Source organism: Crassostrea angulata, chromosome 7 (genome assembly GCF_025612915.1).
Source record: "Crassostrea angulata isolate pt1a10 chromosome 7, ASM2561291v2, whole genome shotgun sequence".
NCBI classification, from domain to species: Eukaryota; Metazoa; Mollusca; class Bivalvia; order Ostreida; family Ostreidae; genus Magallana; species Magallana angulata.
The window spans coordinates 3,306,340-3,334,078 of NC_069117.1; the positions used below are offsets into that span (position 1 = coordinate 3,306,340).

Genomic DNA, 27,739 nt, shown 5'->3' on the forward strand with positions numbered 1-27,739 from the left:
ATAACTGATAGTATATACTATAGCATTGAATCATGATTTTTTGAAGTATACACTCTCATAACTGCAGCGGTGTGTGCATACAAATTGAGTAACGCGCGTTAGCGCGTTATGAAAATTTGTATGCACACACCGCTGCAGTTATGAGAGTGTATACTTCAAAAAATCATGATTTAATGCTTATATTTACATTTTTTTAACTTCTTGCCCTGTCTACAAATGTGATTCATACCTTAAAATTCCTATCTTATCCTAAGGGTAAGCTTATATTAATGGAAGAGCCACAGTAACAGCCACAAGCGTGAACTTTGATTTTCGCTTGTGACGTTGCAGTTTACAGCGTTCAACGTTTGTGACGTCATAATAAAACTCGTCAATTTGACCTTTGACTACTTGTTGTATTTAGAGGCATTTAAACATCACGGAATTTAATGGAAAAACACAATAGAATGTAAATATATGTATACAATAACTGATAGTATATACATGTATACAATAACTGATAGTATATACATGTAAACAATAACTGATAGTATATACATGTATACAATAACTGATAGTATATACATGTAAACAATAACTGATAGTATATACATGTATACAATAACTGATAGTATATACATGTAAACAATAACTGATAGTATATACATGTATACAATAACTGATAGTATATACATGTATACAATAACTGATAGTACATACATGTATACAATAACTGATAGTATATACATGTATACAATAACTGATAGTATATACATGTAAACAATAACTGATAGTATATACATGTATACAATAACTGATAGTATATACATGTAAACAATAACTGATAGTATATACATGTATACAATAACTGATAGTATATACATGTAAACAATAACTGATAGTATATACATGTATACAATAACTGATAGTATATACATGTATACAATATCTGATAGTATATACATGTATACAATAACTGATAGTATATACATGTATACAATAACTGATAGTATATACATGTATACAATAACTGATAGTACATACATGTATACAATAACTGATAGTATATACATGTATACAATAACTGATAGTATATACATGTATACAATAACTGATAGTATATACATGTATACAATAACTGATAGTATATACATGTATACAATATCTGCAGTAATTACTACCTGCTACTATAAACCATTTTAAAAAATACTTCTGAAGTTCAGTAACTCTTAAAACTGATAGGCAAGTATTAGAATAATGACGAGCTATAAATCAAATGAACCGAAAAGAATGAAACTAAGATATAAAAACAAACACGAGGTATTATAAAAAAACAGGTAGACTGTAGTGAAGTAATCAACAGTGACAACACCAATATGGACTGGTTTCTCGCACTAAATGCAGATGCGTTCTCCCTCAGATATCTACTGGTTAACATCGTGTGTTATTTAGTGGACGGTGATCAGTAGTAATAGCTGATCAGATCACGTGGGCTGGAGTAGGACCAAAACTACGTCACAAGTACGTCTCACTACGTCAGCGCATCTCTGGTTAAAAACTCTGTGATCACGCCTTCCTCTATTTATCATGCATAGGAAGGGAGAAATCTTCCGCATTTTAATATCTGGAAATCTTGCTTTCATTAAAAAAAATAATTAAGGATCTTTTATAACGAATAGATTGTACGTACTTTAGGAGTATACCGGTCTATCGCATTTATACATGTACATTGACTTTCTCGTATATACATGTATCGTACAGAGTATTGAGTTTCTCTCGTTAATCTTCAACTAAAGGTGGAAAACATTTTCCCTAAATAAATTGCTTCAAGAAAACAAAATGTTAAATATTCAGTCAAATATAATGTTAAAATCCTTAATTTCATTTCAAACTATCCCATACTTCGCAGATTTTAGTCACTTATATCAAAGGGTGAATTAAAATAATAGGAGGAGGATCATCAGCTTTACCCAGTCATAGCACTGGCTATTACGATACAGAACTCAAACAAATCAATAATATATCATAGATTTTATTATTATAAATAGACATGTTTTTGACAGGTTGTAAACATATATTTGAAAATCACAGAAACCCAATAAGTAAATACAATTTTTAATTTACAAGCAACCAGATACTGTAGATATTATGAGTAAATATATATTGCCATGATTCTTTACCGTATTCTTCACAAGCAACAAAGATAGTCACAGAAATATAACACTGTAACAAATGATAAAAGATATCAAAAACATGAAGTAATAGAAATAATATTGCACTCGCTTAAATTATTTACCTCTTAATATAATTATTTTCAAAATAGGATAATATAGGTAGGGAAAAAAACCTTTACGTTTTGCAAATAATTACCATAGTACACTTTTAAAAATACACAATTAAATCCCAAGTCTAAACCATTTGTACAATTGCCCTCAATGTAGGTTTTAAAATACTTAATATTTCTAAATGTAAACAAATTCAATTAATAAAACACTTATCAATCAAACAAGCTTGCAATTTATGCGTAACTAACGTAATGAAAGAGTGGAATGAATAAATATCACATTTATTTATGACAGGAAATCATTTAAAATAATGAAAAAAATTGCTGAAAAAATTCTGATTCTGTAAGTCTATCAAACCTAGTATAATAGTCAGACCCCATATACACTGTAGCTGATAGTTCAGCGGTGTGTACGACCCTCTGGTACTTTGTTCTCCTGCTCCGTACCGTCACCAGTGAGAGACCCCCCTGTCCCGGCCCTAGGCCTTGGTAGCCTGTTCGCTCCGGTTGGATGTGTCTGCCTTCACCGTCTTGTCCGCTGTGGGATCCAAGAACTCTTTCCCAGAGAAATCTGTCAGGTTGGTGCAGTCAAGGATGGCCGAGTTTGGTACCTAGTCAATCAATGACATCATTCAGTTCTATAATTACCTCTCTTTGGATAAAGATTTCTTCACAATACATTTGTACTATAAAAACTTTACAGTATAAAATTACCAGGTAATTTTTATAAATTACAAGTGAGGCATTCTTTATAAGTTAAAAAACAAACAATGTAACTTTACAAGAAAAATTTCTTAGATTACAAATATTTGAAGAATAAATTACTGGTACACCTGCCTAGGATACAATGATGGTTGTTTACCTTTTCCAGAGGTGTGTAGCGTGGGAATGGAGGAGCCAGACTTTCAAGGGGGTTGTTGCTTTTTCTGTTGTAAGCCATGATCAGGGCCCACCTCCTGTTGGAACTGTTATTGGCATCACTAGCATGCAGGACATTGCTGTGAAAAAACAGTGCATCTCCTAAAACATAAAACAGACAACAAGTAATGGGATATTGACCATGAAATATATGTTGCCGTTCTAAATGTTATAGCGTTTCGTGTAAATTGTTATTCATTCAGGTCTACCTTATAACAGGTTACTTCTAAAATTTACCACGAATCACACATAACTGTTCTAAATATTGTACCAAATGAATGTAAATTCTTATACTGGTTTGTTGGTAACTCTTCATTATTATGGGTAACTCTCCATTATTACAAGTTAATCTCCATTATAACATGTTACTCTCCATTATAACATGTTACTCTCCATTATTATGAGTAACTCTCCATTATTACAAGTTACTCTCCGTTATTACAGGTTACTCTCCATTATTGTGAGTAACTCTACATTATTACAGGTTACTCATTTTTAGAGGTAACTCTCCATTATTACAGGTAACTACTCACCTGGCTCCATCTCCATGTAGGTCAGGGGGAACACCTTCTTGAGGTGCTCCACCCTCTCCAGGTCCGCCCCTGTCTGACCGGCCACAAACTTGTGTTCAATGCGGCCGACTTTGTGAGAACCAGGTAACACCTGTACAATTACAAGTATATCCAGATAAAACCTATACTGTCCAGGTAAAAAATCAATCAAAGTTCAGAATTTCATTGAGACAGTAGACTACTCAATCTATCCATATAATCTTTTTTTTCTCAAAATCTTTTTGTTTTTTGGGGGTAGTGTATAATTTTAACATTTTTTCCATCAAAATTTTCTATTGATCATTCTGTCTACTAAATTCAAATTTAGCCTGTTGGACTTCTGACCTGTAGGCATCCATTGGCTTTGTTACACCTGTCGATGGCTACAAACACACTCAAGGCGTCTGGGAACAACAAACCATTCTGATACCAGTAACTGAAAACACAGCAAAGAAAAGATAACCTCTTTTTCCATGGAGGCATACATATTAAACAGAATTGTTTTCTAAGAGAGATAATGCTGTTTTATTTTCCAGCTTTGATCAGTTGCACAGTATAAATCATTTTACATACTAGAGAATCTGACATCCTCCCCCGAGGATTAAATGACCTGATTAATTTACCCATAATCCTGGTGCCACTCCTGGCGGCCCCCAATCAGTTAATTACACCCATAATTCTGGTGCCACTCCTGGTGGCCCCCAATCAGTTAATTTACCCATAATCCTGGTGCCACTCCTGGCGGCCCCTAATCAGTTAATTACACCCATAATTCTGGTGCCACTCCTGGTGGCCCCCAATCAGTTAATTTACCCATAATCCTGGTGCCACTCCTGGCGGCCCCCAATCAGTGGTTCCTTCATCATGAGCTTTGTGCTGTAGTGGTACACCTCTCCTCCCAGCAGCTGTAACAGGATCACAATTCTATCAACAGGTATACACATTCTATACCGATTCACAATAGGTATACACTCTTTATACAATATACTGAGCATTCACAGTTTTATCAACAGGTATACACATTCTATACTGACACAGTTCTTACAATAGGTATACACTTTTTATACAATATAAAGCTAAATATATATACTGAGCATTCATAGTTCTAACAGTAGGTATATGCATTACATAAATAGTAACTGTTTGGGAGGTAACAAGTGAAATTGACACCCTGAGAATATGACTGTCAACCAACGCTTCATGTCGGTTGACAATGGTTTCCTCGGGGTGTCAGCTTTAACTGTTACCCTCCCAGAAAAGCACTACATGTATTTTTTTTATTATATTGAATGTCTTAATTCTAAAGAAAACTCTACTGCTTTCCTATATTGGAATGACATGAATTCTATGGCGAACTGTATGTGCAGAATTTAGGGGCATGGAAAAATTCGTTGTGTTACCCATTGCCAAGTCTGTTGCTAACGCTGAGGGTAATAGAACAGATTATAAACTGCATCTAAACCAATCAGATTTCCGTATTTAACATGAAAGTATAATATAATCTATACCGATTCATAGTTTTATCAATAGGTATACACATTCTATAAAATATAATACTGTACTGGCATGTACATTTGTAAAAGAACTAGGCAGATCAATCCCTCTTATATATCCCTCACTGAACAGTATCAAATTCTCTGAAACCAGAGACACTTCCCATGTGACCTCTCTCTCTGTTAGTGCCCACCTTTTCGGAAGTAGTGACCACTTTCTCACAGCGACACACCATCCCAGTAACATCTGTCCCGGGGGCCCGCCACAGCACCATCTTGGGCATCCTCCCAGTGGCGTCCGGAATCTGGAATAACAGAGAGCAGGTATCTTTAATGTCTGGTTAAAAGGAGGTATATAGAAAACATTATACAGTGTGCATGCAGGGTTGTCTCTAAGACCCGGGGGATGGGGAGTTCCCCCGACTATAATGCCTTAATTACCTGGCTATTATTGCATTTCAACACAATGTAGCTATAAGCAAAACCCCCGACCCCCTTCTACTTTTTTATTTTGTCCTTCTACTTCAATTTTTAGAGACAACCCTGTGCATGTATAAACACAAATTTGTCCCAACTACCTGGTACATGTAACAGACATAGCATCTTTTTTCAAAGTTGAGGGCTATTAAATTGGCTTGTACATGTTGAACATTTATTTTTCAGTAGTTAATATATGAAAATGGTACATTTCTTTTTAAAAAATGTGGCGGGGTCAGGCCCTTCTATCTCTCCCTCCTCCTGTAGCAAGCTTCATAGAACAATAAAATTTTATATAAAGCCTTAAAGTTAGTATCTGGTTAGGCAAAAAGGATTTTAAAGCAGCAACCTTTCCATTTTTAAGTATGCAGTGTTCTTTTTCCCTAATAATCACAATAAAGAAAATATTTGAAGAACTGCCTCAATCTTACAAGGTTATGAAAAACTGACAAGAAATACATGCTGGTACTGGTACAATGCACTCAAAAATACACACATAACATACTGTAAAACAACTTGTATTTGTGTGCTAGAAATTTTCACAAGGTTCGTGAGAGCCTCATCATTGCGATTATTTTTTGCAGTGAACCAGTCCTTGTTGGATGATGTTTACAATGAGTCTGGATAAGGCTTGGTCGCAAACATTAGTTATTGCGAACCAGTTTAACTCCAGTAAATCGTGAAATAAAGTTGTCACGATTAAAAGTTGGTTGTCAGTAAACTTACAACAAATGATAATAGATGCATTCTGGTCAATCAGACATGCTATCAATCTTAGCTAACTATGAAAACACAGTCTTTTCTGAAGTGTAATATATTGTACAATCCATTGTGTTATTATTTTTTAGTGTATATATACAAGTGTATAAAAATTTAACAATTGAGAAGCCATTCATTTCCTGTTTAATTTTGTATAACCCACACATCATACATGCACATGGACATTAGTCATAAATACCCAGTATATGTACTGAGTTTGAAATTGGTAGCTAGCTTGGAAATATCTGTGCTTGGACTTCAGTAAATATGCACTTACTCCATATCCATGCACTTACTCCATAAATACCCACTTACTCCATATCCATGCACTTACTCCATATCCATGCACTTACTCCATATCCATGCACTTACTCCATAAATACCCACTTACTCCATATCCATGCACTTACTCCAAAAGTATACCCACTTACTCCATATCCATGCACTTACTCCAAAAGTATACCCACTTACTCCATATCCATGCTTAGGCACCAAGTCAGTTTCCTCCAGAACACTCCTAATTTTCTTCAGTTCCTCTGGGTTAAACAAACCCCTGAAGCATAAACAAAAATAACAACAAATCATAACAATTAATCCCTTCAAAAAATAAATAAGAAAGTCGGTATCATTGTCTTAAAATGAATAACAAGTTGAAGCAACTTTATTAAAATCTGAGTTATTCTAACAGGATGATAATTCGGAACTTGTTCAAATGTTACCGTAAATACAGAATCAAATTTACAAAAAAATAAAAACAACTTAATTTTTAACAATCTTTGCATATGCATGCAGTACCTGGGTTTTTTTTTTTAAACCTTAAACTACATTACCTATCATATTACATAATATCAAACAAGTGAGGGTGAGGAAAAACATGTGTTTAATTTAACACATTTACAATTGAGATAACAGTTAAAGCAGGTTTAGTAAGAAGATTAAAAGTACCTTAACATAATATATCCCTGTTCTGTGAAGGCCTTCAGAATCTTATCTGTGACCTCAAATGTTGCTTCGTCATACGTAAAGTCTGCCTCTGTACACATACACAAACGGTTATTAACAACAGGGATAGAGTGATCTAAACATTAACTCACAATGCCTTAATACTGAATCGATTGAAAACAGTGTGTGTTACTAACCACTGATTAGCAGGTGTAAAATGTTTCCTTAATTACATGTATATACAGGTAAACTACATGTACTAAGAAAGACAGCTACCGTGAATCGATCCTCTTTGAGGTCCCACCCGTTTTGTTTACAATATCCCTGTTTATTTTTATGTAGGTGTCTTGCAATGAGCTGATAAATTTTATCATTATAATTATGTAAATTGACTTACGAATACATGTATATAATTACATGTATTATTTTATCATTAAAGATAAGTTCATATGAAAGCCTTGATAACAGCTCAGGAGTATGAGATATGTCTGAGATACATTCTTGTATATTCATTTCATGTGTATGCATATTCAAGTTTATTGGTGGAGTTGTGATTCATAAAGCCTACCATATTTATTATTAAAATTGCAGTATGCTCATGGAAAATTTAGGCACAGAAAATTATTGAGATCAATATTTCAAAACAGAAAATGATCAAACACAATAACCCATATATACATAAAAGTTCAGCACTCTAAACAATGCAAGTCCATGTAAGTTAAGAGATATACACCATGTGTTCAGATGACCCTAGTTCAATGACCCAAAGCATGTGATTTCTATAATGTAACACACTTTATAAGTTTACACAAGTTAAGTGCTGAACAAAGTCTGAGTCTCAAGTTATTTGTATCAGCTTAGTTTTGGAACACTATAATCCATTAGGTTTTAAAATTTTTATGTTCATTGAAACATAAATCCAATAAATCAAATTCTGTTTGTTTGTTTGTTTTTTTTTAAAATTTTTATCATGACAGTCATACACTGTCATTGACCATGTTGAAAGAGTAAGAACTCTATACAATATACACCGACATACATGTGCCACTGCTAATGGCTTTCATTATGTAGTGAAATATAAAACAAACAATAAACAAAGGAACGTATTACAAAGTTGCTAATCTTAAAAGCACGAACAGATGCAGTGTTTGTAAACAAGTCCCAATATCTACCGTCACTTTCACTTTCACGATGTACAAAATTGCCCATATTCAAATTATTACAATCAAGTAAATAGTATTGTATTTGGGACAAGCACAAACTAGAAATTAGTGAAATGGCGAGTTAAAATAATGTTCATACCTGTAGCCATTGCTCTTCAACAAAGAATGATATCTTTATCGACCTATTTTTCCTTTGACCTAACTGCGTCTTCGGAAGATCTCTAGGGTTTTCATAGAGACTTCCTTCTATCACGTGACGGCAAACATGGAGGTACATGGTTTACTTTCGGTTTGCTTTCTGCATTTTATTCTGTGTAATTTTGTACATTCTTTATTGGTTAATGTGCATGTGGATGTGAGTAAACCATTAGGTAAAATAACAAAGAATTTTGTTGGAGTTACGATGAATAGTACGTACGTAAAAGAAAACTGGAAATATTTTAATCTCAAGTAAGTTTTTACACTGTTTACAACAGTAGGTGACTATAAATATCTTCCTTATGGTGATGTCTAGTGGTTATAATAAAGTATGTTAATGATTTTGGATGCACACTCATGAACGTAATAGAAATAATAAACTTGGACTTCAGGACGAAGACTTTTCTTAATCAAGTTCATCAAGGTTTATGGGCAGAAAATAAATAACGCAACATTTTAATTTTCTATGATCTTTTATGCAATGAATATATCAGCCTGCGCACTGTACTATCATAGTGTTTCAGAAGCTAACAACAATTTTTCTGAACTTGTATGTACATTTTCAATCATTACATCAACCATGAGCATTTCTATTAATCTTTTTAAAAATAGAAATGAATGCAATATTTGAAAATTAATATACCGATACACAATGTATTCTATGTATTTGTGTTGTTATATTATTAGTTAATGTTATTAAATATGATAAGTTTATTACAATATACTAAAAGATCTAATAAAATATGTTTTACATGGACCGGGCCGTCAATACAATATACATCTTTTATTTTAGGAGTTACTTAAGACAAGTGACCCTCTAAACATGACAGTAAATTCAATTAGGAAGCCTTAACAGACATGTAACTAGGTGTAATAGTCATGATAGTGTGTATTAGTTATATCAGATAGACTCAGTACTGCCACGCTCCACGTGGTCATTCTGTCTCCTCATCTATTTCATTGGCGCCCAACAAAATAACCCAAGTGCAGTGCTTTAGAGAGTCTTGTGTGAGATTTCTAGGGGATAGAAATCTCAAAAGAAAAGGAGGAAGAGTCTAATAGTGTGTATTAGTTATTATACTTATATACATGTAATAGGCTCAGTACTGCCACGCTCCTACTAGCCGTGCTAGTGGGTTAACCGTTTGGCTCAGTTGGTAGAGCATTGGTTTTTAAACTGAAAGGTCCCGAGTTCGAGTCTATATAGTTGTGGTCATTCCTCCTCTTCTATTACATAGACAAAGAATCTCCATGGTTTTTGCGGGATTTGATTTTTGTTATTTTCAGTAACAATTAGTGCTCTGACTTGTACCGAAATCTAAGTGGTGATGTGAGCTTCATTTTATGCAGGTCAGTAAAGATACAGAGATTAGCTGCTGGACTTTCACCCTCCTACCTAAGGGTCGGGGGAACAGATGCCGATTTTGTTATATTTACTGGAAGGGAGGTTAACACAGATGAAAACATTAGGAAGTTTGATCCAATAAATTTCACAATGTCAGGTAATAAATGTAAAATATATGCAAAGTAAACAGCCACATTTCATTTCCTGTTTTATGCATAAATACAGTTTCACATTTTCTTTATGAGATTTTACAAAGGGTCTCATATCATGCCAAAATTATTTATATATTTTTTTTTCCTGTTACGTTAATATCAACCTTGTAATTGTGATCTTTTTCAATGTCAGAGACCTCCTGGGATAGCATTCACAGATTTACACAGAAGGTTGGATGGACACTGATTTTTGATCTGAATTCTCTGTACCGTACTGATGGTGTCTGGAATTCCTCAAACGCTGAGGTTTTAATCAAGTACTCAATCAAGAAAAACTACTCAATGGCAGGATGGGAGCTTGGGAATGGTACTGAGGTCACCGTTTCATATAAATGCTTACAATATTCTTTTTGAACATCTTGTATGATAATCATAGAAAATGAAATGTGTAAGGGGATGGGTAAAATAATGACAGACCAGATTGGGGTTTGAACCCAGGTCCCCATAATCTCTAGTAAGGTGCTCTACCCAATGGGCTATCTGGCGCTGGTACATGTATTCAAACCTGAGTCTGGGTTTGAATCCTGGTCTGGTCTGTCATTATATTCTCCTTCCTATTACATATGAATGAACTACAGTAGATTGAAGATGAATGTCTGATCATTTTTTTTTGTTGTGTTTGTTAAAGAGCCTGGTGAGTATTTGAGGAAGTTTGGAGTCCACTTGACTGTCCAGCAACTTGTAAAAGATTATCAGAAATTATCTAGCATTCTCTCCCAGGCCCCACCCAATATCAGAGGTCGCATTCTAATAGGTCCAAGTACCATACCGCTTGTCCAGTCTCGAGTTGTGCAGTTCTTCAATGAGTAAGCATTGTTTACTACTATGTCCTTAGATTATGAATCAGATTCTTCTTAATTTTTTCTCTGTTATATTTCACAATTGCATAAGACACTAGCCTTCTTGTTTAGATTTTTACGTCTTGGTGGCAGTGCAGTCGTGTCTTCACCGAACTTCCACCAGTGAGTACTCCCCCCTGTTTTTGTATTCTATCGATGTATTTAATTATAATTATGTAATCTGCAGCCTTTAACAATGACACGTTTTAAAGTAACAACTGAAGCTTACATGTAAGAGGGTTGTCCCAAAATTACTTAGAGAGAACACTATACTTAAAATCTGCTCACTGCAATCACAGTGACAACTATGTTTTGTTTTATGACCTTTTTCTAACAATACTGCAGATTGGGACAACCTTAGTAGGTGTGATCAATTTTTTCCAATTTGATTCTGAAAGAATTGAATAAAATAAGAACTAAATAAAAACGAATTCAAGATTTATAAATACAATTGTAGTATTTATAGAAATGGAGATTGAGATTGTGAAGTTTCTGGTATAATTTCAATTTTTAAAGTTTTTTTTGAATAAATTCCTATCAATGATTATATGGATGGAGCCGCAATATGATTTTGTTTGTAAATGTTTTTTGATTCAACTGCTACAGTGGCGTCGGAAGCAAATTGAAATTGAAAGTGTGGGGGGGGGGGGGGGGGGGGCTAGACTAATCATCAGAAATCTTGATGAGCAAAAAAAAACCACCTCTAAATTCCAAAATCATGAAAATCCTAATCCATTGAATGGTAAAAGTGGGTGGGGGTGAACCCTCTTTGATGCTTTGTGCATGACCAATGGTTAGGTCTAACTTTGCACCGGTTCCAACGCCTATGTGCTATGCTCTGACTTTATATTTCTCTCAGTTGCTATATAGATGAATTCACTCTAATTTCTGATCAACAGACTCTGTTCTGATGTTTAAACTTCTTTCAGTTACTATATGGATGAAGCCACTGCTTCTGTACAGAACTTTGTGGATCCAGATGTTCTGGATGGGCTCCAGGTAGAAATCAACCAGGGTAATGACGCAACCAGAAAATTCACCCATGGCAAACAACTGTGGATAGGGGAGACCAGTTCTGCCTGGAATGGGGGAGCCAAGGGGCTGTCAGATGGATATGTGGCAGCGTTCATGTGAGTGTCAAAACAACCTTTTCACCCTTTATGAGGCGCATGTGTGTAACCTTGCTTGTTTGTCTGTGAACATGTAAGACAAACTAGAGGTTAAACTGTTTCCTTCATGATGCCTTTCTTTTTTATCTAGGTGGCTGGATAAACTTGGTCTTGCTGCAAAAAATAATGTTGGTGCTGTAATACGCCAGACATTTTACGGCGCTAACTATGGACTCATAGACCATGTGACAATGGAGCCTAACCCCGTATGTTATTATTAGGGATATGAATTTTACAGGAAATAGTGTTCTTAAATCATTTTTATTATTACTGTAAAAGTTGTAATTTACATGTGGCGGAAATTTACACTAGTTACTTGTTACGCTTAAAATACCCCACCAGTGCATTCATGTTATATACTGAAATCTGATTGGTTTAGACGCAGTTGATAATCTGTTCTATTACCCTCAGCATTAGCAACACCCTCAGCAACGGGTAACACAACAATTTGTTACATGCGCGTAAATTATGCGCGTGCGGTTCGCTGTGGAATTCACGTCATTTCTATATAAAATCAGTAAAAACATCAATAAAATTAAGACATTCAGAATAATAAAATAAATAGTGCCTGTTTGGAAGGATAACAGTTGAAATTGACACCCCTCGAAAACCATTGTCAACCTCCGCTTCGCGTCGGTTGACAATGGTTTTCTAGGGGTGTCAATTTCAACTGTTACCCTCCCAAACAGGCACTATTTATATAATGTACCCCACCGGGTATGGTAAGAAAACTCAAAACTTTAGTGAGGTATATCACGCATCCATTTATTTAAAACCCAGGCATATTGTTTGACCATAGAAATCCCGTACTTAATTAACAACCAGCGTAAATAACCACTTTTACAGTAATATACATTTTTGATAATTAATGTTATTATACTTTCATGTTAAATACTGATAAAATTCATGTCATTCCTATTTAAAAGTTTTCTCATTCAGATTAATTAATTAAATAGTGCATGTTTGGAGGGGTAAATTTTAAAGTTGCCACCCCTCGAAACCCATTGTCAACATCTGCTTTGCGTTGGTTGACAATGGTTGTCTCGGGGTGTCAATTTCAACTGTTGCCCTCCCAAACAGGCACTATAAATATATTGTTATACTTTCATGTTAAATACTGAAATCTGATTGGTTAAGACGCAGTTAATAATATTTACTATTACCCTCAGCGTTAGCAACGCACTTGGCAACGGGTAACATTAAAAAATGTTACATGCGCGAAAATTATGCGCGTACGGTTCGCTGTAGAATTCACGTTATTTCTATATAAAAGCAGTAAAATTTTCTTAAAAATTTTAAAAAAGACATTCAGTATAACAAAATAAATAGTGCCTGTTTGGGAGGATAACAGTTGAAATTGACACCCCTTGAAAACCATTGTCAACCTCCGCTTCGCGTCGGTTGACAATGGTTTTCTCGGGGTGTCAATTTCAACTGTTACCCTCCCAAACAGGCACTATTTATATAATGTTAATATGTTTGTGTGAGCAGCATTAAAGTGTATTACTATATAAATATTGCCTGTTTGTGATGGTAACAGTTGAAATATACTTTATTATTTTTTATACTGAATGTCTTAATTTTAAAGAAAACTTTACTGCTTTTATATAAGAGTGACATGCATTTTACAGTGAATTGTACAAGCATGTAAAAATTTGCTGTGTGACCATGAAGAAAGTATAATAATTTAAACATACATGATTGTGTCTGTCTCCATGGGTACACTGGAAAAGAGTTTAAAAACTACTTTAAAACATTTAAAAATATTACAGCAAAGATTACTACTAGCTAGTATTGATCAGCACAAAACAACAGTTTGGTGTGTGTAAACCAAGTTACACTTCGTTAACCATTTTATCCGATTTTAGATGTTTTATGTAGGTTTTGTCAGTTAATATACATTTCTGATGTTCATGATTATGAAGTGACCTCCATTAAAACTTTTTGGTCAACCTACATTTACAACTTTCTCTAATTGTTTAAAATTATTTGTCTACCTACATTAAAGCAATATGAGCTGCAATTTTCATGTTGAAATTTTTTTTTGAAGGAAATGCTATCTGTACTAAAATAACAAAAAATATCATGGCCTTTAAAATTCTGTTAGCCATATTTTTGTGGGAAAAGCCATTAAGAAGCCTAAATTGGAACAAAATTGAATTATTGTCATCCTGTAAAAAATTGATTTGCTATATATTCCTTAGAAGAGAAATCTTTCTTTTGACAAAAATTAATGATTTGTTCAAATCTTATTTATCATAAAAGGTTAAGTTACTTGCAGACTTATCATACTAACAGGCTTTTGCAGCAAAATGAAATATTATAAAAAATACAGCTCATCTTGCTTTAACCATTTTCTCTGATTGTATAGGATTACTGGTTGACCTACATTTCTGATTGTATAGGATTACTGGTTGACCTACATTTCTGATTGTATAGGACTACTGGTTGACCTACATTTCTGATTGTATAGGACTACTGGTTGACCTACATTTCTGATTGTATAGGACTACTGGTTGACCTACATTTCTGATTGTATAGGACTACTGGTTGACCATTTTCTCTGATTGTATAGGATTACTGGTTGACCATTATCTCTGATTGTATAGGATTACTGGTTGACCTACATTTACAAAAAGTTAGTGGGGGACTATGTTTTCCAGACGGATTCATCAGATAGGAGGAGAAGAGTGAGATTCTATGCTCACTGTGCTGCTGAGGGGTAAGAATCATACTGCAGGCTCCGAGTACACTCTCCACACACGTACAGAATTCAATCATTTCATTCTATAATCATCAAATAGAGTTAAATTTTTGGAATGTGATTATGATAAAAGAACATATTAAATGGGTATGAAGGCAATAGTCATTTTGTCAGCCGAATGTTGTCTGTGTTATGTCATACAATATCAGATAATATCATATAGTGTATAATAACAGGTAAGGTTGTACTGTAGATTTCCCCCAGGGAGCCTTGCTGTATATGGAATGAATTTGTACAGCTCCAATGTAACACTAAAGCTGACCGGGGTGTTAGATACCTCAGATATGAAGGTCTACCTTATGTCAGCACCCAACCAGAATCTCCAGTCTAAGTAAGTTCTGCTGACTCTAGTACAATCTCCTAACTGTTTGTTGCATTAATATTTAAATTACTCTTTTTGTCGTAATAAGCTTTTGCACTTTTCTCCATACAACAATTTTTAGCTCACTGAGACAAAGTGGGGGGGAGCTTATGCTATACCTCTGCGTTGGTGTCGGCGTCCAGACCTGGTTAGTTTTTGTTGAAGGTCCTGTATCTAGGTTATTACTTGTCCTAATTCACCAAACTTGCATGTGTGATGCATCTTGACCTTATACGGACTTAAAAGACTTGGATGCTGAATCTGGGCCGTGAATTTCAGATGCTGGAGGAGGTTAAGGTTTTTGGTGCAGGTTAAAGTTTTTGGTGTAGGTGCACTTTGATAACAATTTCTAGGTTACTACTGGGCCTTACTTCACCAAAATAACATCCAGTTGCATCTTATGATACTGGTGCACCATACGGGCTAGAATGTTGAATCTGAGCCATAGGTTTGGGATGCTAGAGGAGGTTAAAGTTTTTGGAGCCATTGCCCTCTGATGATTATATTTTAGTTATAACTGGTCCTAATTTCACCAGACTTGCATGGATGGCCATGGTGCGTTTTATGATACTGATGCACCTGACAGGCTTGAATGCTGAATCTGAGCCATAGGTTTTGGATGCTGGAGGAGGTAAAGGTTTTTGGAACAGGTCACATGTTTAATAGACAATAATACTATTTCAAACTTGCATAGTTGATTTAACTATAATATAAATGAACAGAAGAGGTAACTTCAGATGCAGGGCCTGATCTCCATTATCAAGGATGCTAAAAAATATATCTTAGTTATTACTGGTCCAAACTTCACCAAATGTGCATGGATGGTGTGTCTTATGATACTGATGCACCTGACATGCTTGAATGCTGAATCTGAGCCATAGATTTCGGATGCTGGAGAAGATTAGCGTTCTAAGAGGTTGTTAAAGTTTTTGGAGCATGTGCTCTCTGATTTATATCATAGTTATTACTGGACCTAACTTTACCAAACTTACATGGATGATCTGTCTTAATAATTATGATACTAATGCACCTGGCAGGCTTAAATGCTGAATCTGAGCCACAGGTTTTGGATGCTGGATGAGGTTTAGTTTTTTTGGAACAGGTCACATGTTTTATAGATAAAAGCTTGCATAGTTGAATTAACTATTATATAATTGAATCACAGAAATATTTAACACCCCGAGAAAACCATTGTCAACCGACGCGAAGCGGGGTGTCGATTTCAACTGTTATCCTCCCAAACAGGCACTATTTATTTTGTTATACTGAATGTCTTAATTTTTAAGAAAATTTTACTGCTTTTATATAGAAATAACGTGAATTCTACAGCGAACCATACACGCATAATTTTCGCGCATGTAACAGTTTTTAATGTTACCCATTGCTAAGTGCGTTGCTAACGCTGAGGGTAATAGAAAATATTATTAACTGCATCTTAACCAATCAGATTTCAGTATTTAACATGAAAGTATAACAATGTATAATATTCTATTTTATCACATGCTTTTGTTGCATATGAAATTGTAATATATAATATTGTTTCATATGATATATTGTTATACTTTCATGTTAAATACTGAAATCTGATTGGTTAAGACGCAGTTAATAATATTTACTATTACCCTCAGCGTTAGCAACGCACTTGGCAACGGGTAACATTAAAAAATGTTACATGCGCGAAAATTATGCGCGTACGGTTCGCTGTAGAATTCACGTTATTCCTATATAAAAGCAGTAAAATTTTCTTAAAAATTTTAAAAAAGACATTCAGTATAACAAAATAAATAGTGCCTGTTTGGGAGGATAACAGTTGAAATTGACACCCCTCGAAAACCATTGTCAACCTCCGCTTCGCGTCGGTTGACAATGGTTTTCTCGGGGTGTCAATTTCAACTGTTACCCTCCCAAACAGGCACTATTTATATAATATCGTATCATAAGATATTGTATTGAATGATATACGATATAATTGTATTATATGATATTGTATTATATGATATTGGCTTACATAATATATATTATTTTATTATACTTTCATGTTAAATACTGAAATGTGATTGGTTTAGAAGCAGTTAATAATTCACTCTATTACCCTCAGCATCAGCAACAAACTTGGCAACTGGTAATGTAATGAATTGTTACATGGGCGTAAATTATGCGCGTATGGTTTGTCGTAGAATTCAACTTATTCCTTCAAAAGAACAGTTAAGTTTTCTTCAAAGTTGAGACATTCAGTATAATAAAATAAATAGTGCCTGTTTTGGAGGATAACAGTTTAAATTCACACCCCTCGAAAACCAATGTCAAAAACAGGCACTACATGTATATATATAATATAACATGATATTGTATCATATGATGCAATGTTGTATCAAATTATATTTGTATAATATGATACAATATCATATTATGTATCAATATCATTCAATAAAATATCATAATATATTTAATAAATAAAGTACGAGTTATCGTGAATGTTGCAGAATAACCCCCGAGGTTGAGAAATGTTGTTTTGAAATATAAAAGCCGAGGCGTTAGCCGAGGCTTTTATATTTTAAACAGCATTTCGAGACCAAGGAGGTTATCCTGCAACATTCATGAAACAAGAACTTTATTTCTATTCTACTAACAGCCCAGTATTTCTACAGATTGTTTTTCCTATAGAGAGACGATCTAGGTCATTTTGACGGCTGTTCCGTGTAACCCCAGCGGTTATGTTAATAATATTTACATTTGTTTTCCCTCAGACTAGAATGTCTTGACACCATTGGATGAATCGCGTCACGTGGTTGCCTTATAAATTTCTTTACACGGCAAGCGTCAAAATTTATACGGCAACATGGCGAACGTTACATTATTTGAGCTGATTTTTTACACAAACATTCAACCATACCTTTAATTTTTAAGCCCTAAAATATTAAGAGTGACCCCCCGTTGCCCGTGACATAATAAAACGATCCTAATATACAATGGCATCCAGGTTTGCACAGGCAACTGACGAGAAAGGTACAAAATTAGAGAATAAGCCTATGAATTTAATTGTTGTATATTATCTTTTGTTGTTCACATATCAAACTTTAGGTCCTTGACAAAACAAAACAAAACACTTATGAGTAAATAAATACAATGAAAACATATGGCTGGACTGGGAATCGAACCCGGGACCCCTGCAACTCTAGTCAGCTCTACCACTGAGCTACCCAGGCCGATATCCACGGTCCATATAGCCCAACTACTACATTCCTCCCTCCTTAAATAGTCTTCGACCCCGAAGACCCAACACAAGTTCACCTTGTCAGGACTTATATATATTGATATGCCTGAACAAGGAAGGCCACGGCACCATCTGTAGTAGGAAAGGAGGAATGAATAAATAAATACAATGAAAACATATGGCTGGACCGGGAATCGAACCCGGGACCCCTACAACTCTAGTCAGCTCTACCACTGAGCTACCCAGGCCATAATGTAGTAGTTGGGCTATATGGACTGTGGATTTCGGCCTGGGTAGCTCAGTGGTAGAGCTGACTAGAGTTGCAGGGGTCACGGGTTTGAATCCCGGTCCAGCCATATGTTTTCATAGAGTTTGCTGGAATTCTTATTGTTTCTCTTCCTGCCTCTTTGACAAGTCCAATCTTCGCATCTACTAGCTAACGCTAAAACAGACATAACATTGTTCCATATAGGGTCTTTCATAATAACATTATCACATTGACAGGCTGTTCTAATATGTTTCAGCACATTACATCCAAGAATCACTTGAACAGCATTTGGATCTGTTGTTACAGTTTCAACTAACATTCCCACGTCACTGAATAATTGGTCTTAAATCTTCAAGTCTACTTCAATGTATCCTAGATATGGTATTATATAAATAGTGCCTGTTTGGGAGGGTAACAGTTGAAATTGACACCCCGAGAAAACCATTGTCAACCGACGCGAAGCGGATGTTGACAATGGTTTTCAAGGGGTGTCAATTTCAACTGTTATCCTCCCAAACAGGCACTATTTATTTTGTTATACTGAATGTCTTAATTTTTAAGAAAATTTTACTGCTTTCTATAGGAATAGCGTGAATTCTAAGGCGAACCGTACGCGCATCATTTTCGCGCATGTAACAATTTTGTAATTTTACCCGTTGCCAAGTGCGTTGCTAACGCTGAGGGTAATAGAAAAAATTATTAACTGCGTCGAAACCAATCAGATTTCAGTATTTAACATGAAAGTATAACAATTGGATTTTGTTAGCAGCTGATAGTCGTAGAAATTTTCTCGTGTCTGTAATATCTTTTTGATGTAGGAACTGTTTATAAAACATTTCAGATATAGTAGAAACTTCTGCTCCTGTGTCAAGAAGGCACTTGATGGGTTGTCCATTTATTTCAACTATTGTAGTGGGACTGTCTTCTGCAGCATTTTTTATTTTCTCTTTAATATCACACGAGTCTTTTTCACTTCCCTCTATCAGTCGACTCTTCACTGTGAGGGTTTCACTTTTGGGTCACTGTTCAGAAATTTTGGCCATGACTGTTGATGAGGTCTTCTGTTTTCTTTGTTCTGTGAGAATTCGTTTTTACGGTTTGCACATACTGAAGCAAAATGTCCTTGTCCGTTGCATCCATAACAAATAACTTGAGCTGGTCTTCTGGTTCCTCGGTTGTGTACAAATCCTCTGTTTGGTCTGCTTCCTCTTCGATGAAAATCAGGTTGTTGAAATTTTTAACCGGGTTTTCCAACGGAAAAATCCGGTTATTAAAATGGTGAAAATGGGGGGCGGGCGGCTGCCAAAAAGGTACCCTCATTGTACGGATAAGTCCTCCTACAGTTTTCAAGATAGGAAGTTTTTCTTTTGCAGATCAATTGTACTTATATCAGAGGTGTGCATATTGCTAGGATTTTGATTTCCGATAATTAATGAAAAAAATATCAGCTTTTGAACTTCGTCATTTTTCGGCAAAATATTGCATATAGGGTACCCTCATTGTACGAATAAATTCTCCTACAGTTTTCAAGATAGGAAGTTTTTCTTTTGCAGATCAATTGTACTTACATCAGAGGTGTGCATATTGCTAGGATTTTGATTTCCTATAATTTATGAAAAAAATACCAGCTTTTGAACTTGGTCATTTTTCGGCAAAATATTGCATATAGGGTACCCTCATTGTACGGATAACTCCTCCTACAGTTTTCAAGATAGGAAGATGTTCTTTTGCAGATCAATTGAACTTATATCAGAGGTGTGCTTATTGCTAGGATTTTGATTTCCTATAATTTATGAAAAAAATATCAGCTTTTGAACTTAGTCATTTTTTGGCAAAATATTGCATATAGGGTATCCTCATTGTACGGATAACTCCTCCTACAGTTTTCAAGATAGGAAATTTTTCTTTTGCAGATCAATTGTACATATATCAGAGGTGTGCATATTGCTAGGATTTTGATTTCCAATAATTTATCAAGAAAATACTAGCTTTTGAACTTAGTCATTTTTCGGCAAAATGTAGCATATAGAGTACTCCATTTCACTGGATACGGGTTGACATGGATTATGGAGACAGTTCACATAAAAGAAAACCCGGTTTGCTGTCACATTGACAGCTTTTCACTTGTTCTAATGTTTGTACAAGAGTATTAATCTGTTGTTGTTGTTTTTCTAGCATCGCTTGTTGTGTCTGCAACATGTCTGATAAAGGGTCAGAATTATTCACAATTGCTGATGCAACATTCACCTGTTTATTTTCACACGGTGGATTATCATCGACCCACTGAAGCATCCTGAGTCTAAACTCTTGAAATGGAATTTTTGATTGTTCCACAACAATTTTCCTCAGTTCTTGTCGCACAACTCTGTCTCTAATACCATCTATAAATCTTTCGGTTAGATTGACATCTTCTTATCAATTTTCTTATTAATGCGCTCCTGCATTTGCATCAAAATACGTGAATAGTTCTCTAGGGTCTCACTCTCATTTTGATCTCTTTGGTAAAATTTCTGAAGTAATTGTGTAACAGTGTCCTTAATCACAAAAACATGCTCTAAAATGTTAAGTATCTCTTCTCCAGTACTTCTGTGTTCAATTGGATGAAAACGGATTTCTGCCTTGGCATTTCCAGTAAGATGATCCAGTACGAAGTCAGTGTGTCTGTCTTTTAATGTCGTTCCTTTGATGTGTTCTCTCATCTCCGAGATCCAGTCTATAACATCTGGATCTGTGTCTTTTTCTGGGTACCCACCGAACTTAGGGAATTTTCTTACCGATTTCACGTATACTACAGGTGTGGGTTTTTCTTTGGACTCGGTAGATTCTACTAAAGTTGAGACTTTTTTCTGTAGATGTTGAATTTCTTGCCGCATCGCTGCATTCTCCTGTCGATCTTGGTCTTCTTTAGTCTCCAAGATTTTAATTTTGTCTAATAGTCCTTGGATGAGCTGTTCCATGGTCACAATAATACTGCACACTGTCGTAAATAACAAGAATCCTGTCCACGACGCTATTTGTAGTAGGAAAGGAGGAATGAGTAAATAAATACAATGAAAACATATGGCTTGACCGGGAATCGAACCCGGGACTCCTGCAACTCTAGTCAGCTCTACCACTGAGCTACCCAGGCCGAAATCCACGGTCCATATAGCCCAACTACTACATTAGGTTTGTTACTGACTGTTTACAGAAATTTGTGGGGTCGGTAAAGGGTCGCTTTGGGTCGGTTTACAATGGTTTTCTCGGGGTGTCAATTTCAACAGTTACCCTCCCAAACAGGCACTATTTATATATTTTATTACTGTATTGATAAACATTGTATCTAATAATACAGTATGAAATGAACATATGATTATCATACATTTTTTAACATATGATATAGTAATACGATATTGTGTCAAAACAGTATCCTTGTTTATCCAAGATCATGAACTATGATTGTCATATATAAGGAATAAGGAATCATTCTTTGAGTATTATGAGGTGATAATTTTGGTCGGGGCGTGATCAAATCCAATAAAGCCCGAAGGGCTTTATGATAGATTTGATCACGCCCTGACCGAAATTATCACCTCATAATATTCAAAGAATGATTCCTTATTACTTATATTTATATAATTTTAAACCATCTTACGATTAAATGTTTGAATATGAATAAGCAAACCCCGCTGGCGCCTCAATTTGTCTTTATGAGTTATATAGTACAAAATCGATACGTAGTGTTATCACAGGCATAGACACTGGAAAATGTAAATATAATATAATAAAAGTGGTCTCATAAAGGTAATGCTTCGTAAAGGCCTCGTCTCGGTGAGCTTTGTTATCTGTGATTTCCTAAGTTTTGTTTCACATATTCATTTGTACATTTTTAGTTCACCTTAACCAAAGGTTCGAGTGAGCTTAACTGATCACCTGTTGTCCGTCTGTAAACTTTTTACTTTTCTCTAAAACCACTGGGCCAAATGAAAACAATTTGAAATTTAAACTAACTCTCTCTCTCTCTCTCTCTGTTCAGAAAATGAGAAACTTTTTTACGATTATTTTATTATCTATTTGTAAGTACGTATTTTTTTATGGTATATACAGATGTTTTGGAAAGTTACAATAAAAATGTTAAAAAATAAAATCTTTCGGAATTAGAACGATGTTGTTTTATTGAGTATGATCTATTTGTAAGTACGTCAGTTTTTTTATGATAGATACAGCTGTGTTGAAAAGTTACAATTAAAGTGTTTAAAAATAACATCTTTTGGGATTAGAACAATATTTTACCGAGTATTATCTTTTTGCCAAAAAAAAAAGCCATCGACATGTAAAATAAAAATAATATTTAATCGAATAAAATTCTTAAATAGAAATATCACAAAAAGTTTTCTGATTGAAGTTTTACATGCCATATTTAAAATACCGATTAAGTGCGAAACGAAATCATATTAAAAAAAACCTAATGGACTTATTCATGAGTTTGTGTCTCCCACTTGGTTTAAACGTTTATTCATTTTCCACAAAAGAACGGATAGGAGGTTGTATACTTTATCATTCTAGAAATAACAAGAGGCCCATGGGCCACATTGCAATACTAGAAATAATGAAATCAGGACAATGAATGAGCAGAATAGATCCTGTATTAAAAAAATTCAAATTTTTCTACAGATGTTCTTATGTTGAGCCCCTTTTGTAACTAGATGATTTCATAGTTATGTCACATATTGTACATTGCCATTCTCAAAAAGATCTTAAACAACTGTTAATATAACTGTTGATATAAATATATTTACATCTACCAAGTACTTAGTATTATTACCTCTATTTCTTATAGAAACTTATAGTTAATTCGTAGTACTATAGAAACAGCCAGACTGAAATTTACACGCCCCATTTATCGATTGGTCGAAATCTACAGCAGCTGAAACTGACAAGAAACTGAAAGGACTGAAATTGACACGCCCTGCACGAAATAATCATGATGATGTCAGACTCAAAGTCTCACTAGAGACAATTTGGCTGTTTCTTTTATTTAACGTATTGTACAGACTCTTGAAGGAATATTGTTAATTATGCTTGTATACACTACTTGATTTGCAGAAAATTAAATCCAAACCATATATTACATGGTTAAATTCGAATTTAAGCTACTTTTTTAATTTAATTTGTTCACGACAAATTTTTACGTAAAAAATTGCTGTATGAAATTCCGAAAAGTTTTCTCAGAATAATTACATGTGATCCATTCGAACTAATAAACCTTGGGACCTAAAAACCTTCGGAATAGAGGGCCTTCAGAATAATGGGCCTTTGGACTAATGAACCGTCTGACTACAGGACCGTGACCGGAAAAATGTTAAATTTTTTTTCTCAAGAACCACTGCGCCAAAAATACCATTTTTTCCACAAAAAATTGTATAGATAGTGTAGATTCTAAAGTATAAAAATCGTGACCCTCAGACCAAAACTGGGGCCCCAGGGGTTCAAAGTTTAACGTAGAAATTATACATAGGAAAACTGTTTAAAAATCCTTTTCTCGAGAACAACAATGCTACAATTTGTGAGATTGCTATGCATGCAACCTTGGATAATGTAGATTCAATATTTTTTAAAATAGTGACCCCTGGACTGGTACTTTGGACCCAAAACGAGTCCAAGGTTTAACATAGAAGTGTATACAGAAATCTTCTTCTCGAGAACTACAATGCTTCAGTTTGTCAGATTACTACATAAGCATCCAGAAATAGAGTACATGTAGATTTAAAATTAATAAAGCTGTGACCAGTCACCTTCGATCTAATACTGGGACCTCAGAATTTAACACAGAAATATAGAGGGAAACTATTTAAAAGTCTCCTTCTGATTACAATGATTCAGTTTGTGAGATTACTATGCAAGCTTCCTTAAATAATGTAAATTCTAAAAAAAATAAAGTTGTGACCTCTGGACTAATACTAGGGCCACAAGAGAGGTTCAAAGCTTAACAGAAATATATATGGAAAATGTTTAAAAATCTTTATCTTGAGAACTAAAATGCTACAGTTTGTGAGATTTCTATACAAGGATCCTCAAATAGTGTAGACTTTACATTGTTAAAGCCAATCATAATCCCTGGGCCAATACTGGGGTCCCAGAAAGGGGTTCAAATTTAAAATTGATTTAGCATATGCTACGAAATAGAATGTTACGAGAAACTGTTGTTCATTTGAGCGATGTGACCCATGGGCCTCTTGTTCTAATTACAATTATTTGGTTTTTTTTTAATTTAATTAACATTATTGATTTCTATCTAATTTCAAAATCTGCCAGCATCGCCATTTTAAACCATTCCTTTTTTTGTGCTATATGCATTTGACATTCAATCAGGTCATATATTTTTCACTCTGTTGTTTGTTTTACAGATTAGTTTGTTTAAATGGTGATGTGTTGAAGATGACCGCGGATGACCGCTTGCCAGACATCACTCCTGTCTCTATGAATGACTCAGTAGAAATGCCACCGTATTCCTATGTGTTTATTATTTTAACAAGAGCTAATGTCAATCAGTGTACGAGGTAACAAATATCGTCTCTCCCTGTATCGGTCATTAATGTTTTGTCCCTTTCATCAATTACTGGTCTTCACTATTCACTATCATAGTTAACCCTCTAGTTAAGGATCCTGACATCAATCATACAGAGTCCTCTTATTCAGAAAATGGACCAATCATCACAAGTATTGATTCATTCATTATCTCCTGTACTGTTAATAAGCTTATCATGTATAAGCTTTTTGTTTTTCTCTGCATTGCTTAAATATTTTGTCATTATCAGTAGGCATCATAAATTATTTCACAGGTGCCATTTTAACTTTTAGAATTTTATATATAATGTTCAATTTGTTTGAACTTTTATCTATAAAATATACGATGTTTCCGTATGGAGTACAAATCATGTTGAGCTACTTTGAGATTTCTCCAATCGGAGTGTATACATATTACTTGTTTTCGAGCTGTTTTTATATATTATATTCATAGTCTGACACTACGAATCATATCACCTATATTGTGTTGTACGTGCCATATATATAGGGTTAGGCCCTGTGTTGTTTTTCACCATGCCTTGCCATGTACATGTACATATGACCGAGGAACACATCGTCTCTCTCCGTCACTCATCGTCCTTTTGTCTCCGTTACCCTGGTAACATCAAAACTCACTCAAGATACATATCAGACAGGGTAAAATCAATTAGCTCACACTACTACTCTCACCAAAGTGTACATGTTCGACATTATTTTTTAATCAATTTGGACCCTTTTTAAAGCGCTAAGCATAGCTGCAGCGCTTTTTTGTCGCCAGATTTCTGATCCTACTTCCACTTTCGATTTCGCATTTCCGAAATACCGCCACCTATCGGCGGATGCTAGAGAAGTCGTACCCTGGAGAAGTCGTACTCGGGAGAACTCATAACTATGCAGTAGAAAAAACATATCTCCAAGTTATCCTGCATGCAGACACATTTGTTCTATCAGTATTAAATTGGGAATAAATTCATTTAATGAATATTATTATTATATATCGGATATGGGTGCTCCAAAAGATATCACATTCATGATGATTTCTTTCCAGTTAGAATTTTTTGGGAAAAAATGGGTGTTATATGCATTTGATTGTGTATTAGGTGTTAAGCAATAATTGGAATAACTTAGCAAAAACACATGTGCGTCCATCAAGGCGTGAGAGTTTGTTACGTCGAAGTTACACGTGTGCTTGAAAAGCACAAGACCATAAGTCAAGAACTTTTCATTCACCCTCCCCTAAAAAAGACAACATGCATAAAAAATTCAAATGATCTTGCATTATTACAAAACTTTGATAGTCAGACACCTTACACGTGCTCTTTCATTACATTAAAGGTTATCCCTTGTCGCAAGTGGAAATGACCCAAATTCGAAGGAAAAATCGGAAATTATATTTCCTCAGCCCTGTTTTGATGTGACCTAAGATAAAAATCTGTTGTGACATTTGGATCGGCGTCCATGACAACACCCTTTAAATTAAACTTGTTGAAACACGCTACTTTTTACGTATGATAAGATGTGAGCTAGAGACTTAATGCAATTTATTGATATACCCTAAAATATACCGCAGAAGAAACTACTTTCTTTCCGGCTTAGCGCTTTCCAGTACTTTCAGTACTTTGATTAACTTTGGTCTTTGCTTTCTTTTCCAATTATTGTTACCAAGCTTCGTTTAGTTATAAACACCTCCCTTCTGTCACCATGTTTTGTAATGTCAATCTGTTTTCTTGCAACAGTACACATGTATTCTCCAAAGCCGGGTCAATTATGTCATAAATATTTTAATATTATTGTACTTTTTTATGTCTTGAATAATAATGAAATATACATGATGGATATCAAACTTCAAAGTGTCAAGTGCTGTTTATTTTCTATGTACTTTAGAAACAGCCAAAAATACTAGTAATAGGCCACTTCATGATTCACCGCTCATCCGACGAAAATTTGGAATAAGGTCTTTTAAGTAGATGTTACTTCAATCATATCTGATAGACATTCATAAATTTATGAATAATATAATTTGACGCTTGAAATATTTTAACAACTGAGGCAAAAATAATCTTAATTTTCGCAGGACGGGAATGTTTAGTTTCCCTTTAAATTTATCAAACACCTTTTGCAAATATTTTTTTAAATTCTTGGAATATGAAAGAAAAAGTAAAAGAGAACTTCAATTGCTTTCATGAATATGATTATGAACAGTTCCAATACTATGTTCTATTTGAGTCGGCAGTTAATCTCCAAAATTGAACCACTT

At 34.7% G+C, this 27,739-nt stretch overlaps 2 protein-coding genes across 2 annotated transcripts; one reads left to right on the forward strand and one right to left on the reverse strand.

Annotated features, from left to right (window-relative positions):
• Positions 1-1,995: 1,995 nt before the first annotated feature.
• Positions 1,996-8,819, reverse strand: LOC128192570 (L-proline trans-4-hydroxylase-like). Its single transcript, XM_052865354.1, has 9 exons — positions 8,706-8,819; positions 7,407-7,494; positions 6,933-7,014; positions 5,420-5,530; positions 4,546-4,637; positions 4,078-4,168; positions 3,715-3,844; positions 3,126-3,283; positions 1,996-2,874 (listed from the first exon to the last, which is right to left on the reverse strand). Exons 1-9 carry the CDS (start codon positions 8,713-8,715, stop codon positions 2,743-2,745), a joined length of 894 nt encoding a protein of 297 aa, XP_052721314.1. The 5' UTR covers positions 8,716-8,819; the 3' UTR covers positions 1,996-2,742.
• Positions 8,802-27,339, forward strand: LOC128192569 (heparanase-like). The gene is made up of 10 exons (XM_052865353.1): positions 8,802-9,016; positions 10,115-10,266; positions 10,455-10,628; positions 10,950-11,127; positions 11,233-11,283; positions 12,090-12,290; positions 12,421-12,535; positions 14,939-15,051; positions 15,287-15,424; positions 25,323-27,339. Exons 1-10 carry the CDS (start codon positions 8,832-8,834, stop codon positions 25,477-25,479), a joined length of 1,464 nt encoding a protein of 487 aa, XP_052721313.1. The 5' UTR covers positions 8,802-8,831; the 3' UTR covers positions 25,480-27,339.
• Positions 27,340-27,739: the final 400 nt, after the last annotated feature.